This window comes from Scomber japonicus, chromosome 13 (genome assembly GCF_027409825.1).
Source record: "Scomber japonicus isolate fScoJap1 chromosome 13, fScoJap1.pri, whole genome shotgun sequence".
Lineage (NCBI taxonomy): Eukaryota > Metazoa > Chordata > Actinopteri > Scombriformes > Scombridae > Scomber > Scomber japonicus.
This window is the reverse complement of record NC_070590.1, coordinates 25,928,452-25,942,171: the sequence shown is the minus strand read 5'-3', so window position 1 is coordinate 25,942,171 and position 13,720 is coordinate 25,928,452. Positions and strand designations below refer to the sequence as shown.

The following is a 13,720-nucleotide window of genomic DNA, read 5'->3' as shown; positions in this document are numbered from 1 at the left end:
GAGCTATACCCAAAAGGTTTTACTGCACTGTTCTAAATGAAAATCAAAAAGTATGCTGGTGAAATCTGCACTTCCTGTAATGTATACAAAATGATGATCAGAATGTGTCATAACAACACACTCTATTCTCTTTACAATTAGTATCTGTGACCAAGCATTGTGGTTAATCATGACAGGACTTGGGGATTTTGGAAGGATTTACAGCACATGTTTCTACCATTATATTAAAGTCTTTTTTTTTTAACACGAGCTGGATTTGAGTCATGCTGCACCATTATAGAGACGACAAAATGAGTTGCAGAAGGACTGATCATCTCATGTGATACTTATGCAACACTAAACGCCCAAATGCCTTTCATTTCTCTTACCACCAGTCGGTTCCTGTTAGCTGAGGCAATAAACTAAAGGAGGGAAAAAAAAAAAAAAAAAAAGCGTGAAGAAAAAGTGTACTGACGGCGCAGACCGCTACGTGCACTTATGTGTTTACAGTATTCACAATGTTGGCTCAGTCGCTTGTGGCTTAATGCCACTTTGTGCTTCTGTAAAAGTGAACAAATATGATGACATTACTTCAGATTGGAGGAGAAGAGCGGTTTACTCCTCGAGGGCAGCAAAATGAGGCATTTGTGAGGCAGAAGCAACTGATTGTTTTCCTTTCACATGACACTATTGAACAAATACCAGCCCATCACTGTATTATGTGTGTTGCAAAAGCTGAACAAAGGCATTAAGATCCAATCCATATCCACTGACCCACCTTCCATTTGACTGGGAAAATGAATATGACAATAAAAGTTATAGGATGGTGTGCAGCTGTTTTGTACGTGCATCCACTGGCTTTTACCTTTCTTCTGAAGCTGTGCCCTATCCTTCTGCCGCAGGTCTATCTCCCTGCCAAGAGCCTTCCTCTGGCGCTGTAGCTCACTCCGCAGCACGGCGATACGCAGCTGCATGCACTCCCGCTCCTTCTTCTGCTCAGCGGAAACAGAGGACAAGCGAGAGATACGGAGAGCAAACAAAGAAAGAGAAGAGAGGGATAATATTTAGCATGTGGTCACAGCAAATTTTTTCCTGTTTATTACCTTTTGTAAAGATCCCCAAATTCCTTCTGGCTCCCTCGATAACAGGCTGTGTTTTCGCAGCTTGATCCCATGTCGCATTGATTTAATACACAACCCACCGTGCCAACACTTGCGGTCAATAATCCAGGATCCACGTTCGGCAACTAACGCCAAAAAGAGATGGAGGGTGATTTGGCTATTTAAACATCTCGCTGAGCCCTGAGATCAGAGTTAGTGGTAGTAATGAGCCCCGAGTCATGGGAAGGGTTGGCTGGCAGTTTGGGAGTGTAGTGTGGAGCTTTGGCTGATAGCATGCAAGCAGCTGCTCACAAGAAGATGTGAAGAGATGAGAGTGAGTGTCAAACCTGGTCTGGGCTCATTTACTTCTCATTGTATAATAGATACAGTTGGTTACTCTACATAATGAGCTGCAAACAGAAATTTCTAACGTGTTAATTATAATAATGAGTCACAGAGCGATGGGATTACAAGCAGACTGTACTGTACTGTACATGACATGGATCTACTGTGGGACTTTTTGAAGGCTTTATTCAAAAATTCACACACACAGATGTCAGAGGGTGAATATAATGCATCGTATAGTTCAGTATATAGTGCATTATATTGTGTGTATTTTCAGAGGCAGCCCTGAACTGACACTGGCACACTGAGAAGAAGAAGAATAGTTCATTTTATGGATGTATTGTATAGTGGACATCTTTAAAAATGATGTCATTTCACATAATTTCACACTGCATATACATTAAGATACTTACAAATCCTGTACATTATTCATTCATTCATTTTTTTTAACTCAGTTTGTTGTAGACATTTTAACAGGAAAGGCACAGCTGTAATTAATCAAATTAGGAAGAACGGAGTCATTCATTTAGTGTTTGTTAGATTAGTATCACCTGTGCTATTCTTTCTATGATGAGTCTAAATTACTCTTTTACATTGAAGTGTTAATGTGTTCCTTATTATTGGTTTTATTCACCCATTGTTATTTAGTTTGTTCCATGTTTCTTAGCTGTATTTTACTGGGACAAAGGCATTCCACACGCATTCTTCTCCACCAAGTTTCCACTTGTTTTGCTCCATTAGATCTTTTTTTTTTAAATTACTTAATGGACGGCCCGTGTTTGATTGACAGCTCCCTCCCTCACCTGTTGAACCTGTGAGAGCCAGCATTGTAAAGGCCATTTCACATCAGACATTTTTGACTTCTGACAGCATTGAACGCATCGTTTAATTGGCTGCATTCCTTTTACCTTTTATGTGGTACTTCCAGCCCTTGTATTGTACAAGCTGACTCACTGACATGACTAAATGGGACATCTAAATGGAACACAGTCATCTGTATTATCAATTATTTTCCTACTATGACAAGTCTAAATGGCTGCAGTGAATAAGGCCTATAATTGAATTAGTTTACAGAGTTTGATGAGCTCCCAAATTCAACCTGAGCAGCCAAGGTTTTTTAAAATTTCTGATATTATCAATGAGTTATCCCAGTACAGAGTGTGTGTGCAGTGGCATTAGAGGAAGTTAAATATATGAAGGATGTGAAATCTGGAGGCAGAGCAGTGGTTAGTGCCTCAGTTCTCTGGACCAGCTGGGAGAATGTGAATTAGGATTTGTGTCTGACTATTGAAGCAGTGCGTAGCTGGCAAAGCGTGTTGAGTTGCCTCTCAATAGATGAGGATTTTTTCCCCTTAATTCCTTAAGAGTAACACCCTGCATACAGTAAACCACATGCAAACGTGCAGACACACACAGACCCTCGAGCGAAAACCCCAAGTGAGAGACCACAAGAAAGTCCATCAACTCCAGATGAGCCTGGCCGAGCCTTTGTCTCTGCGTACCCATGACTCACAGCTGGCGTCTCTCTCACCACATGCTCCCTGACCAGCAGCAGCATCACAGCGCAGGTCATTAGTCAATATCTTGCCCTCTCTATGGGGTGTCCCTTCATCAGGCTTCACGTCTCTATATGGGAGAGAGAGAAGGCCTGCAGCGGGCCAACTATCTAATGAGGAACAGGGTTTCATGGACTGATGGATGTGGATGTGATATACAGTAGATGAAAAGGTAGAGATTGAATGTTAACAGAAACATACAATGAGACATGATAAGTTGGAATGGAGAGATATGGAAACTTCAAAAACATGCGAGGAGAGATTCGGGAGGCGATGTTTAAGGGCCGCGAGACAAAAAAAAAAAAAAAAAAGAGACGTACATGTAATATGAGCTGGAGGAAAAAAACACGGTGACGCGACACAGAAATGACACAGAGAATTCTGGGAGGGAGTCTGCTGGCAAGGTGACAGAGATAGAGCTTTTGTTATTTATTTACCGTATCCCGTAGTTTGCAAGCAGCGGCTTTGGCATCACGCACACACACAAACACATACACTAAGATAGCGATCCTGGCCTGGATCAGAAGAAAAAAACGCAGATATGCTTCTTCTTAAAAGACTTCTGAGGGCTTTGTGGCGAAAACATAGAGGGGTATCAGTCGCGGAGAGGAGAAGACTGATAGAGCCTCCATTTCTCCGATGTGTTGCACCCTGATGCTTGCATGTTAAACACCGCCAGCTTTGGCACGAACTGCGAACCTCCTACACTTTCACTAAGCAGCACAGTTGACAAGTGGGTCACAGTCGCGTGAGAGTGTGTATGTGTGTCTAGGTAGGGTGTGTGTGTGTGTGTGTGTGTGTGTGTGTGTGTGTGTGTGTGTGTGTGTGTGTGTGTGTGTGTGTGTGTGTGTGTGTGTGTGACTTTAACCTACCACCAGAGCCCGTCTGACTCCTGCTGAACATCAAACAGCAGTGGGTCAGCTGAGTAAATAAGCAGGAGGCATGGAGGGGTGGTGGTGGGGGGTGAGCATGTTATAACCCCGTAGATTAATGGCAGGGTGTGGGTGAGAGGGTGAAAGGGCCATGTGCTGGGATTGGTGGCCTCTACTCCCGTCCCGCTTTGATCCGCGCTCGCTGCGACGCACACAGAAGGATAGTACAGAGCTCTCCAAAGGGAAGAGGGGGGAAACCCTTAGAAGAGCCACACAATGCTCCACTCACTCCAAGCTGGCAGGCTTTTACAGAAAAGGTAGAGGACGAGGATTATGTGATTTATTAGCTGATGTGAGCTCTGAAAAGGGTTTGAAGGAATGTTTCAGTGAGGGGGAAATATCAGAGACAAGTTTTTGAAAGGGATCCTTTGTAGCAAAAGAATGGAGCCTCAATGTTTTTGTGGGAAGGCTAAGAAGGGCTATATTGGAGCTGCTTTAATAGGTAGGGTGAAGGTCTGTGGAAAAGATGAAAAAAAAGAAAAAAGAAGCCATTTCAAAAGCCGTGATGGAAAGCAACAGCTGTAACAGCTGTCTAAAGAGGAGCTCTAAACCTTTAAATTTGGCATCTTTGCAAAAGAGCATACACAGCACACACTCTCACAGGTTGGGGGAAATTTTGTGTGAGAATACAAATATGACAGCTGCCCAAAATGATTTTTCAGCACGTAAGGTATGTAATCATGTGACCAGAGATGTTTTTTTCTTGAAGGCAAGTCTACCTGGAGGATGAAAACACTGAAGTGTCACTGCCTCGGGGCTTTTATAACAGCAGAGGAGAGGGGCTGCTTTTGAAGTGAGTGTTTACAATAAACACAATGTCAAACCTGGGATCAGTGCTCCGTTTTCACAGCTGTGTGGCTGCCAATTCCAAAAATGTTAAATATGCTTTCTTGCTTTTGCTAGGGATCCCAGTCGAGGATATGACTGGAGGTGGAAACATAAACAGTGGATTTTGGTCAAAGCGTTATCATTTCAGCAGCCGGGATATTGCTCTCTCTTTTTTTTTTCTTTCTTTTTTTTTTTTTTTTAGTTGAGCCGTCCAAACAAAAAGATACAATAGCTGCCCAAAGGGTATAATTACTTCTCACATTACTTTACATTACAATTATACCTGGAGATTTGGCTGATCAAGCTCTTTAATCCGGTTAAGTATTTACTACAACACAGTCTGCTGATGTTTATTATTCATGTGGAAGCCGATGGACCTGTTATCGCTCTGTGGTCTTAATGAATGTTCTTTGAAAACATGAAATCCTCAAATTGCACCTCATCTTCATATATTTTCTCAAAACATGAAATCCAACTCATCTTACTTTCACTATAACATAAGCTAATGAAACAACATCACAGACCCCTATGGAAGCAAATAAGCTGCTAAAACGCTGCTGTTGACTTGCTAAGTTGCTGGCAAGCTGAAATTTGCCGCTGGTGGGTGACTGGGCTCACCCGCTCCGTGCAGGTCGCCGTCGTCCTTAGTTTCTCCTCAATCTCCTTCCCGATCTTCTGCACCGTCACTTGGGTCTGCTTGATGGCCCTCTGCGCTGTGTGAAGCCTGCAGGAAAAAGGAGAACAACACATTGAGCGTCCACATCATTGTTTGTAACCGCACGCTGGACCATGAGAATGAGAAACTATTTCCAAAAAAGGCCACGAAATGAACTGGCTGTGTTATGACCGCACCATCGATTAATTTCATTGAGCCTGAAGGTTCACAATGACTGTTTGAAGGGCACCCTAACAATTATGATTGCCTCCATGTGGAAGAGTCATTGTGCACTGTTTGTTATCCCTCCCTGTTTCTTTTACTGATTAACTAGGGTTTATCTTCATTGTTCCGGCCCAACTGCTGAGTCTCCAAAAAAATTGTATTGATGACTTTGAACATTAAACAAAGGACAAAAAACAATACTGAGGACATCCCCGATGATAAAAAGTATACGATTTATTAGGACTTTTTATAGTCTGTGCCAAACAGATCAAGTTCTTAAATACCACAAACCTCAAAAATCTCAACAAAAGTTTAATCACTATCATTTTCTAATAATCTAACCAGAATATGAGATCAAACGTTGTCCGACGGATCTGAACCCATCAGTCGCAGAGAGCGAAGACAACTTTCAAACCTTCAACTAATTATTTGAAGCCGCAAAGATGGAGGCCCCTTTCCAAATGCCATGTCACTGTCATCGCCGCAATGGGGAACAGCAACATCAGTGAACAAATGACAAGACGGAGCATTATTTGGGCCATCAATCACAGCGGCAATTAACTTCCAAATATGTTTCTTCACAAACCATAAAGGGAGAGACCAAACGCTTCCACCCTGCCCCCTTCTGTACAACCCACGGGACTCCGACAAGTCATCAACAGACAACAATACCACATGGTGGGAATCAGTCACAGACAACAGACTTAAAACGGGGAGACTTGCAATCAGCAATCATACTGTCAGACTGATCTTAAATCATCTACTTCTTCCTGAATGTCTCAATGCCATTCATATGCCATGAGAGGCTTGTTAGCATGGTTTAATTCCCTCCCTTGCCTCTAGCATTACAGTTTTAAAAAAATAAAATATAAAATCACCACAGGGAATGTCAACAGCAGAATCCGCCTGGTAATTAATTAACCTTCAGATGATATGTGTTGTAATTCACAACACCTGTAAAGATTAGTGGTTTTCCTTTATTTGTCCATATTTCCAAAAGAGACATATCAAAAAATTGGTTGATTTGATGACAGGTTCTAATCCAATCTAAATTGAGACGCTGGTTTTTACAAGTCAAATATGAGACGCTTACTTCAATAGAGCTTTATTGAGCTTTAAAGATGCCAATACTACTGCTTTCTTTCTTTCTACTCTCCGATGCAGATCCTCTGTTGACTGTCTGGTCTGTGGTAGTGAGCCACTTAAGGTGGACTTCATAAGACACAAGCAGAAATTGGAGAGGCTGATTATAGCAGACAGAAAGAGAGGATTGTGGGTTTGGGTCATAAGGGTGATGTGAATAGGGTTTTACTTCGTTGTGTGCTTGCTTTGAGTGGATTTAGGGTAAAAAGCTATTTTAAACAGGCTGGTGGGGTAATTTTACAAATCCTTTGAGGCTTTTTTCCCCCTCATGAAACTCACACAGTAACCTCTGAATATTGCTTCTTTTGGGCAACCGACTCAGAAAATAAAATAAAGGTTTTGTTTCTATGATGATGTAAATAGAGCTTAGGGGAGGAGTCCGACTGGAAGATCATTTCATATTTTCTGCCTATACCTCTTAATCTGTCTGTGGTGACAGCGATAGCAGTTGGAGATAGTCTTTGGAACATCAGGGCAAATCTGTTTTGACAGCTTCATCTGTTTAGGTGATTGCGATGCTGGAATCCGATATGGCCTTTTCCCCCAGGTGAGAATAGTTATCTCCTCTCTCCTTTTCACGCATGTCTGCCCCCTTATCATTGCCAGCGTCTTGGCCTAACGCCTGCCCATCAGGCCCTTTCACACAATCATGGACAAGCAAAGGTGGGGTGGGGGTGGGAAGGGAGGTGTTCTTACCACTCATCCTCATTGGGACGACGGTTTAATCGTTGGGCAACTGTCCTGAAAACATCTTCTCACTAGCCTCGACAACTTTCCTTTTTCCGAAGCGAGAGAGGTATTCGACAACTATGCCACGGGGGATTTACAGGAAGTTATGACTGAGGCTGTGCACTCAACCCTTGATGTCGATTAACATCAGAAAAACAATAACATTTGCTCCTTTGACCGTGGCGCTAGATACTGCAGGGGTGTCAGATGAAACCCGTGCTTTTGAAATGTCCAGATTTTTTGATAAACAGCAGGCATCTCATAGAAAATAGGGGCTTTTAGGTGTAGTTAAATTAGAATGTTGACATAATAAATGTTTTCAAGATTTACAAGTCAACCTGGCAGCCTCCCAGACTGCCGGCTCCTCTGTTTTCTGTTCATTTACCTTTGCTGATGATCTTTAAATAAATATTTGCTGAGGTTTATGCGCTGTGTTTAAAAAAGGTCCAGCGTCCGTAATCTTGCAATCATTTTGGAGCAGGAATCGGCAAATGCAGATGTGTCATCTGGCTTGCAGAGATAAGCCGAGCAAGGAAGAGAAAGACCTGGGAACTGAAGAAGACATTAGGGGGCATGTTGTCGTTCTTCTGAGAGAAACTAAAAGAGACAAACATCAAGTGGATCATGTTTTGACGTCACATGTAGCACCGTTTCTTGGCCAGAGGATTTTAAAGTCGGTTGCGTTAAACCATTGTCTTTTTTATTTGAAATTGTTTTTTTAAATACCTTATCTATATCACTGCAGAGCTTTTTGTTCTGAAGAAAAACTTTCATTCGACTGGAAAACCTTTAGTGTTTGACGGAGAAAAAGAGTGAAAGATGCAGACAGTAAACAATGCCCACATGCCCTTCTATCGTAAAGGTATCAGGTAAATTCATCAAGTGGTTCAGATTCGACAGACAAACACACTGCTTCACTTTAGCTGATTTTGGCAAAGCTGTATTCTGAATAGACGGAGCGTGGTGCGGCCTGGCCAATCTTCTAGCTGTTCATCACATGCAAGTGTGCCCGATGAACTTGTCAAACAGACCTGGGTCAGTGGAAAACAAGCCGGAGAACTAATGAACTGTACTGAATTCATTTCCAGCAACCATTTCTCAAGACAGCACAGGGTGAAGAGGGCAGCCAATTAACTTCTCCACAACAAGCCCTGAGACAGTCTGTGACAACAAATAAAGGCTCATGTCCCACTATCACACCTCTGCTATGTACAAAACAGACAACAAACAACTCTACTCTGTCTGTATCTCACGGATTACTGCATTTAAGTATCTTTAGCCAGACAGCATTTGCACTTCTACACCTCCAGGCTGATGTTTTTGGGAGGACCAGCTAAGTAGCTATAAGCCTGTTTACATGACAACTACAACAGTAGATGCAGGGAAGCCAAAGAGATCTTGAGAAAAGATTTCTTTTTGTCTCAGAAGGGGTCAGAAAGAGGTTATACTCTGCAGATAATCACAGAAGTTTGCACCCTGTGTCATGAGAATATCAACTCCTTGCCCTCATCTTACACTAAAAATCTCATAGTGTTCGTCATGGTTGCTTAAGATGCCTGATGTAATAAGCCAAATAATAAACAAAGAAAAGGCTTAGCTGCAAAATAGTGTTTTATGTATGAGGACATCATAAAAATTCCAATTTGAGTCAAAGCCTTCTGTCTCTGTTTGAGAAGCCAGATAACACAAAGGGAGGTGGTTTTCGTGGTTTTAAGTTGTGGTATAATTTTAGAGGTAGGGTGATGAACCCTACTGTGCATCAGCAAGCTGAGATAATAAGAGACAGTGCTTCTAGGCAAGCACCAAAAAAGCTGTTAAGCTGGAGACGGTGAGGAAAAACACAAGAGAACAGTTAAGAGTTGGGCAGGCGGTGATAATGGAAGGCAGACAAGCTGGAAAAAATACATGTCTGAGGACTCAGCCTTGAGAAAATGTAACTCCGGTTTGAACAGATTTTGGAGGACAGCGAGGCAAGATACAAGAAGCGGTGGAAGTCTATTGTCTATATTGAAAAAAACAACCCTGGACTACATTTTAAATGATGTGTATGGCGGCTGCTGTGATTCTGATAAGTCCACTGCAGAGGTGTGAAATGAAAACAACAGCATCCAAATCCATATCTCCACTGTGAGTTACAGCTAGGCAGTCGGTTTGTTTCCTAAGTCTTGCTGCTGCAGTTTGAGACTCCAGGGTCAGTCATGGACTAAAGCCCAGCTGCCTGTTTAACACAAGAACCACAACAGCATCCAATTCCTGAGAGATGTGGATGCAGCGTCCAACTAGCAAGGTGAGTAGACCTCAGGGGCTGCCTGCAGGAAAGCATTATCACCTCAACAGTCCCCCCGGGGGGGGCACCAGAGACCTCCCACAGTGCTTCAACATCTCATTGCAATGCTTCTGTTGACACATACTGTACATGCATGCTCCACAAAAGGAGCATACACAATCAAATCAGGAACCACAGGCCCAACATATTGTTCTGATCATGAGGAAGGGAAAAAGAAAGTTTCCCCTTTAGGCTCCAGGAGTTTGAGAAAGGTTTAATCTGAAATGTCACAGCGCTGAACTGTGAAAGTTGTGCCCCGAAAATGATGTTTACCATGTGTCACATGAGCCACTTCAACCATTCAGCTTCCACTATGGTTTTGTTGTCATTATAAGCGCGGTTTGATACCGAAAAGTAATTCTAGCATAACTCTTTGTTGTCAGAGAGCTGTGAGTAGGAACTGAGGAGCCGCTTGAGTACTTTTCCTTACACACCACTTCAATCTGACAGTCAAGAATACATTAAGCCATTAAAGATGAACCCCCAACCATTACAAACTGGAACAGCAACCCCCTCTGCCAGTCTTTCTGTCTCTCCTTTCCTCTCTGACTTGTCTGATATCCAGTTCAGTCATGCGATGATACAACTTCCCCTACTCAGGTCATACTTCCTCTCTTGTTGCTCACACATCAAACCTTTCCATGGTAAAAGAGTCTGAACCTGTATTAATACTGTCTACAAAAAGAGGAGGAAAAAAACAACTTGGTCGAACAGCTGGATCATCTTTGTCATTGTCTTCTTGGCTTTCTTTTTCTACCCAGATGGGGCCCAGCTTTGAGATGTGGCTCACCCTCTATCTCAGCCTAGAAGACTCTCTGGAAGAGACAAGACTTTGCTGATTGATGATCTGTACTCTCCCTCTTCATCTCTCCATCTGAGTCGTGTTGTGTTTGCTAGCCCACATCACCATGTTCCTCACACAAGGCAAGAAGGGGTGTTGTCAGACGGAGCCGGGCAGAAAAAGTAGACTGTGAATCTGCTGACGAATTACCGCCATTAATCAGGATCAGTGCACTCTTAGCGAGGCAGCGCTCATCGTTCTCCATTAAAGCTCTGTGCTGAGAAGGACGATTTACACCAAGGCAGAGGCAGAGCGAGAGTAACTTAGGTGAGAATATCTAACGCTGCGGGTGTCCCTGGTGGACATGCATCACTGCTCCTGGAGGGAAAAAAAAAAGACATCCATTCCAAATTCACTGGATGAAGCACAGCAAGAATTGGATAACCAAAAGGAGAACACTATTTTTCACTTCACTACATGATGGGAAAGTCAAAGCATCAGGAAGCGCCAACAGCATAGAAAGGTGGATGCTATTATCATTTATCAAAGTGTGCAAGCCACACAGGTAAGCCAATAACAAGAGCAGATTATTCACACAAAAAGCACAGATCTCTAAGCCATTCTGAATGCTTCAGAGAGTTAACTCACTTTGAAAAAGGCAGAAATCTGCAGGTCAGAATTTGAGCCGTTTATATGGGTATGTGCCATGGGGGGTGGGAGGATAATCCCTTTTGGAGTGTACAATATCTGATTAATCATTCTACAGTACATGATCATAAACCATGTGCACATGAGCGCACTGAGCCAAAGAAAAACTCTTGACAGTGGTGAGGAGCTGCAGGCAGAGCAGCATGAGGGAATAAGGGGGATCAATGTAACTGTGTTAAACTCTGCGGGATCCCACCGTGGATAGACAAAGAGGATATAGACGAAGGCTGCAATAATAGAAGAAGCGAGAGCAGAGGTCATAAAAGTTATGATTCAAACTGGGCTTTTCTCCTGTGAGCTGGGGGGGGGGGTGTCCTCCTGATATAAGCATAAACCACGAGCGCTTTAAGATGAGAGAGTACTATTAAAAGTTCAGCCGGCTGTGGAAAAACTCCTTTCTCTTGACACTGCAAAAGCCTGTGACTCATTCACATGGCCTTATTTAATTCTTATAGTAGGAAAATGTTAATTGAAGCCCTCATAATCTCCCTAATGACAGGATCCTTATCTTATTTTGGAAGTGTCTAACTTAAACCTGCCAGATCTGCATTTATTTAGTTATAAATGTGTAATTATGTTGTTATGTGATCAGGCTATGGTAAACAGAGGGTATCCCTTGGGGGAAGCCCTGTAGTAAAGTAGTGTTTACATTCTACCACATTTAAATATAAATGAACAACAACAAGCCTATGATTGTCAACAGATGCCAGCACTGCCTTATGTCGTCTCCAGCTCTTAATTGCTGTACCAGGGTTACCCCCTTAACAAGAAACTTCCTTGTTAGAGGTAAGCTGGCAAATAAATTGTTAATTTATCTCTGTCTCCCTCTTGTGCTGTTATTTTGAGTTGCAACTAGTTTTTCCTCCCAATCAACACCATCAAGTACTTTCAATCTTATGGAAATCACAACCCCAATCATGACCGGCCTAAAGATGAGGTGCCTTCATTAAAATAGACTGCTTGAAATGTTCTTTCATGTCCAAGATATACAGTGTAGTCTGCACGCTTCGCAACTTTAAATAAAGCTGCAGATTCTGGGTCCAAATGTTGGCTTTCCTGTAGCACCATCTGCTGGACAACACACGTTCAAGACAAATATGCAACACACATAATACTGTAGCAGGAAGTCTAATCACATGACCAGTTAGTGAAGAAAGTTAATAAAATATCTATTTAAAAACAGCCTAAATATAATATACTGTAAGACATTCAAGTTGAAATCCACTGCATATGTCAGAAAGGCTTCTAGAGGAAATGCAGTCAGGTTGCTTTATTGTAAATGAGGCAATAAATGTGGTTAAAAGTTGAAACCCAATAACATGAAGTAATACTGCTGTCGTGTGAACCTTACCTGAGCAAAGAGAAAACACTGTAGGAGTTCCTGACTGAACTCTGGTCGACCTGAAGCAGGCTGTTTTTCTTCCGCTCCGACTGATCCTGCAACAGCCACATGTCAATGTTTCTGCGCAAAAGCCAAACGGCGTCCAAATAGAGCTAATGAGATTAGGACTGGGTATTCCATTATTATGCAGAATCTCTGGAGAATGGACAAAGGCTGTACCTTATGATCAAAGTCAGCTGCATAGTAGCCATCGTTCAATCCAAATATGATCTCATTTGGATTCCTGGATCGAATCTGTGGACAAAGCGAGGCAGTGGAGACTCATTGTAAGGACAGAGACAGAGAGAGAACAAAGAACTGCAGGCATCTGGATGTGCATGAGATTGGGCTATCTGTTTACTGGCTTCGAAAACAGTCTCACTGTGAAAGAATGGCAATAACACTAGACTGGGGGAAAATATTTGCTTCGAAATTTGATTAGATACTGCATAAAACAAAGCTAATTCCACAAAACTGTATTATTAATACAAATAAACTTTATTATTATCACTGTCTGGCATGTTGCTGCTGACCTGCTGTCCTGTGTATCTGAGGCCGTCCAAGTTGACCTTCCATTCTATGAGGAGGTGGTACTCTTCTTCCTGTCCTCCCCAGATCCTCACCACGAAGCAAGACACTGAGGTGTCCAGGAGGTCTGGCAGCATTCCAAAGTCCAGGCTGCGCCAAGTTGGATTCTGGCAAACACACAAACACACAAGGATTAGCAGCAACTTGTTGAGGATAATCTGTATAGTAAAAGTACATTATTGGCTGATACAGCAACTGGTCTGCACAATAACTGGTTGAATTACTTAATGACTTTCATTAGAGTCCAATGAATGAATGACTTTGGAATTCAGCCCTCTTTTTTAAATACCTTTAAACTTGCAGGCAGCTACTGTTTATGTCATACAAAAAAATGTATGGTGCATCTGTCAAATTCAATGTCATAATGTGATCGCCATGCATCCTGAAGTAATTGAATCCTCCTGTTCTGCATTAACCTTAAAGTCTGATCTCTACTACAGTATG

At 42.4% G+C, this 13,720-nt stretch overlaps 1 protein-coding gene across 2 annotated transcripts in view; it reads right to left on the bottom strand.

Moving 5' to 3' along the window:
- The window catches only part of uvrag (UV radiation resistance associated gene), an 86,987-nt gene that overhangs the window by 67,822 nt on the left and 5,445 nt on the right, over positions 1 to 13,720 (bottom strand). For both annotated transcript variants that reach the window (XR_008322799.1, XM_053331422.1), the window contains exons 4-8: positions 13,222 to 13,383; positions 12,869 to 12,943; positions 12,659 to 12,744; positions 5,359 to 5,464; positions 845 to 971 (exon numbers count right to left, since the gene is read on the bottom strand). Coding sequence is in view for 1 of the 2 variants with exons in the window: in XM_053331422.1 (XP_053187397.1) it covers positions 845 to 971; positions 5,359 to 5,464; positions 12,659 to 12,744; positions 12,869 to 12,943; positions 13,222 to 13,383 (556 nt within the window). In the remaining variant the exon portion in view is untranslated. The remainder of the gene's footprint in view (positions 1 to 844; positions 972 to 5,358; positions 5,465 to 12,658; positions 12,745 to 12,868; positions 12,944 to 13,221; positions 13,384 to 13,720) is intronic.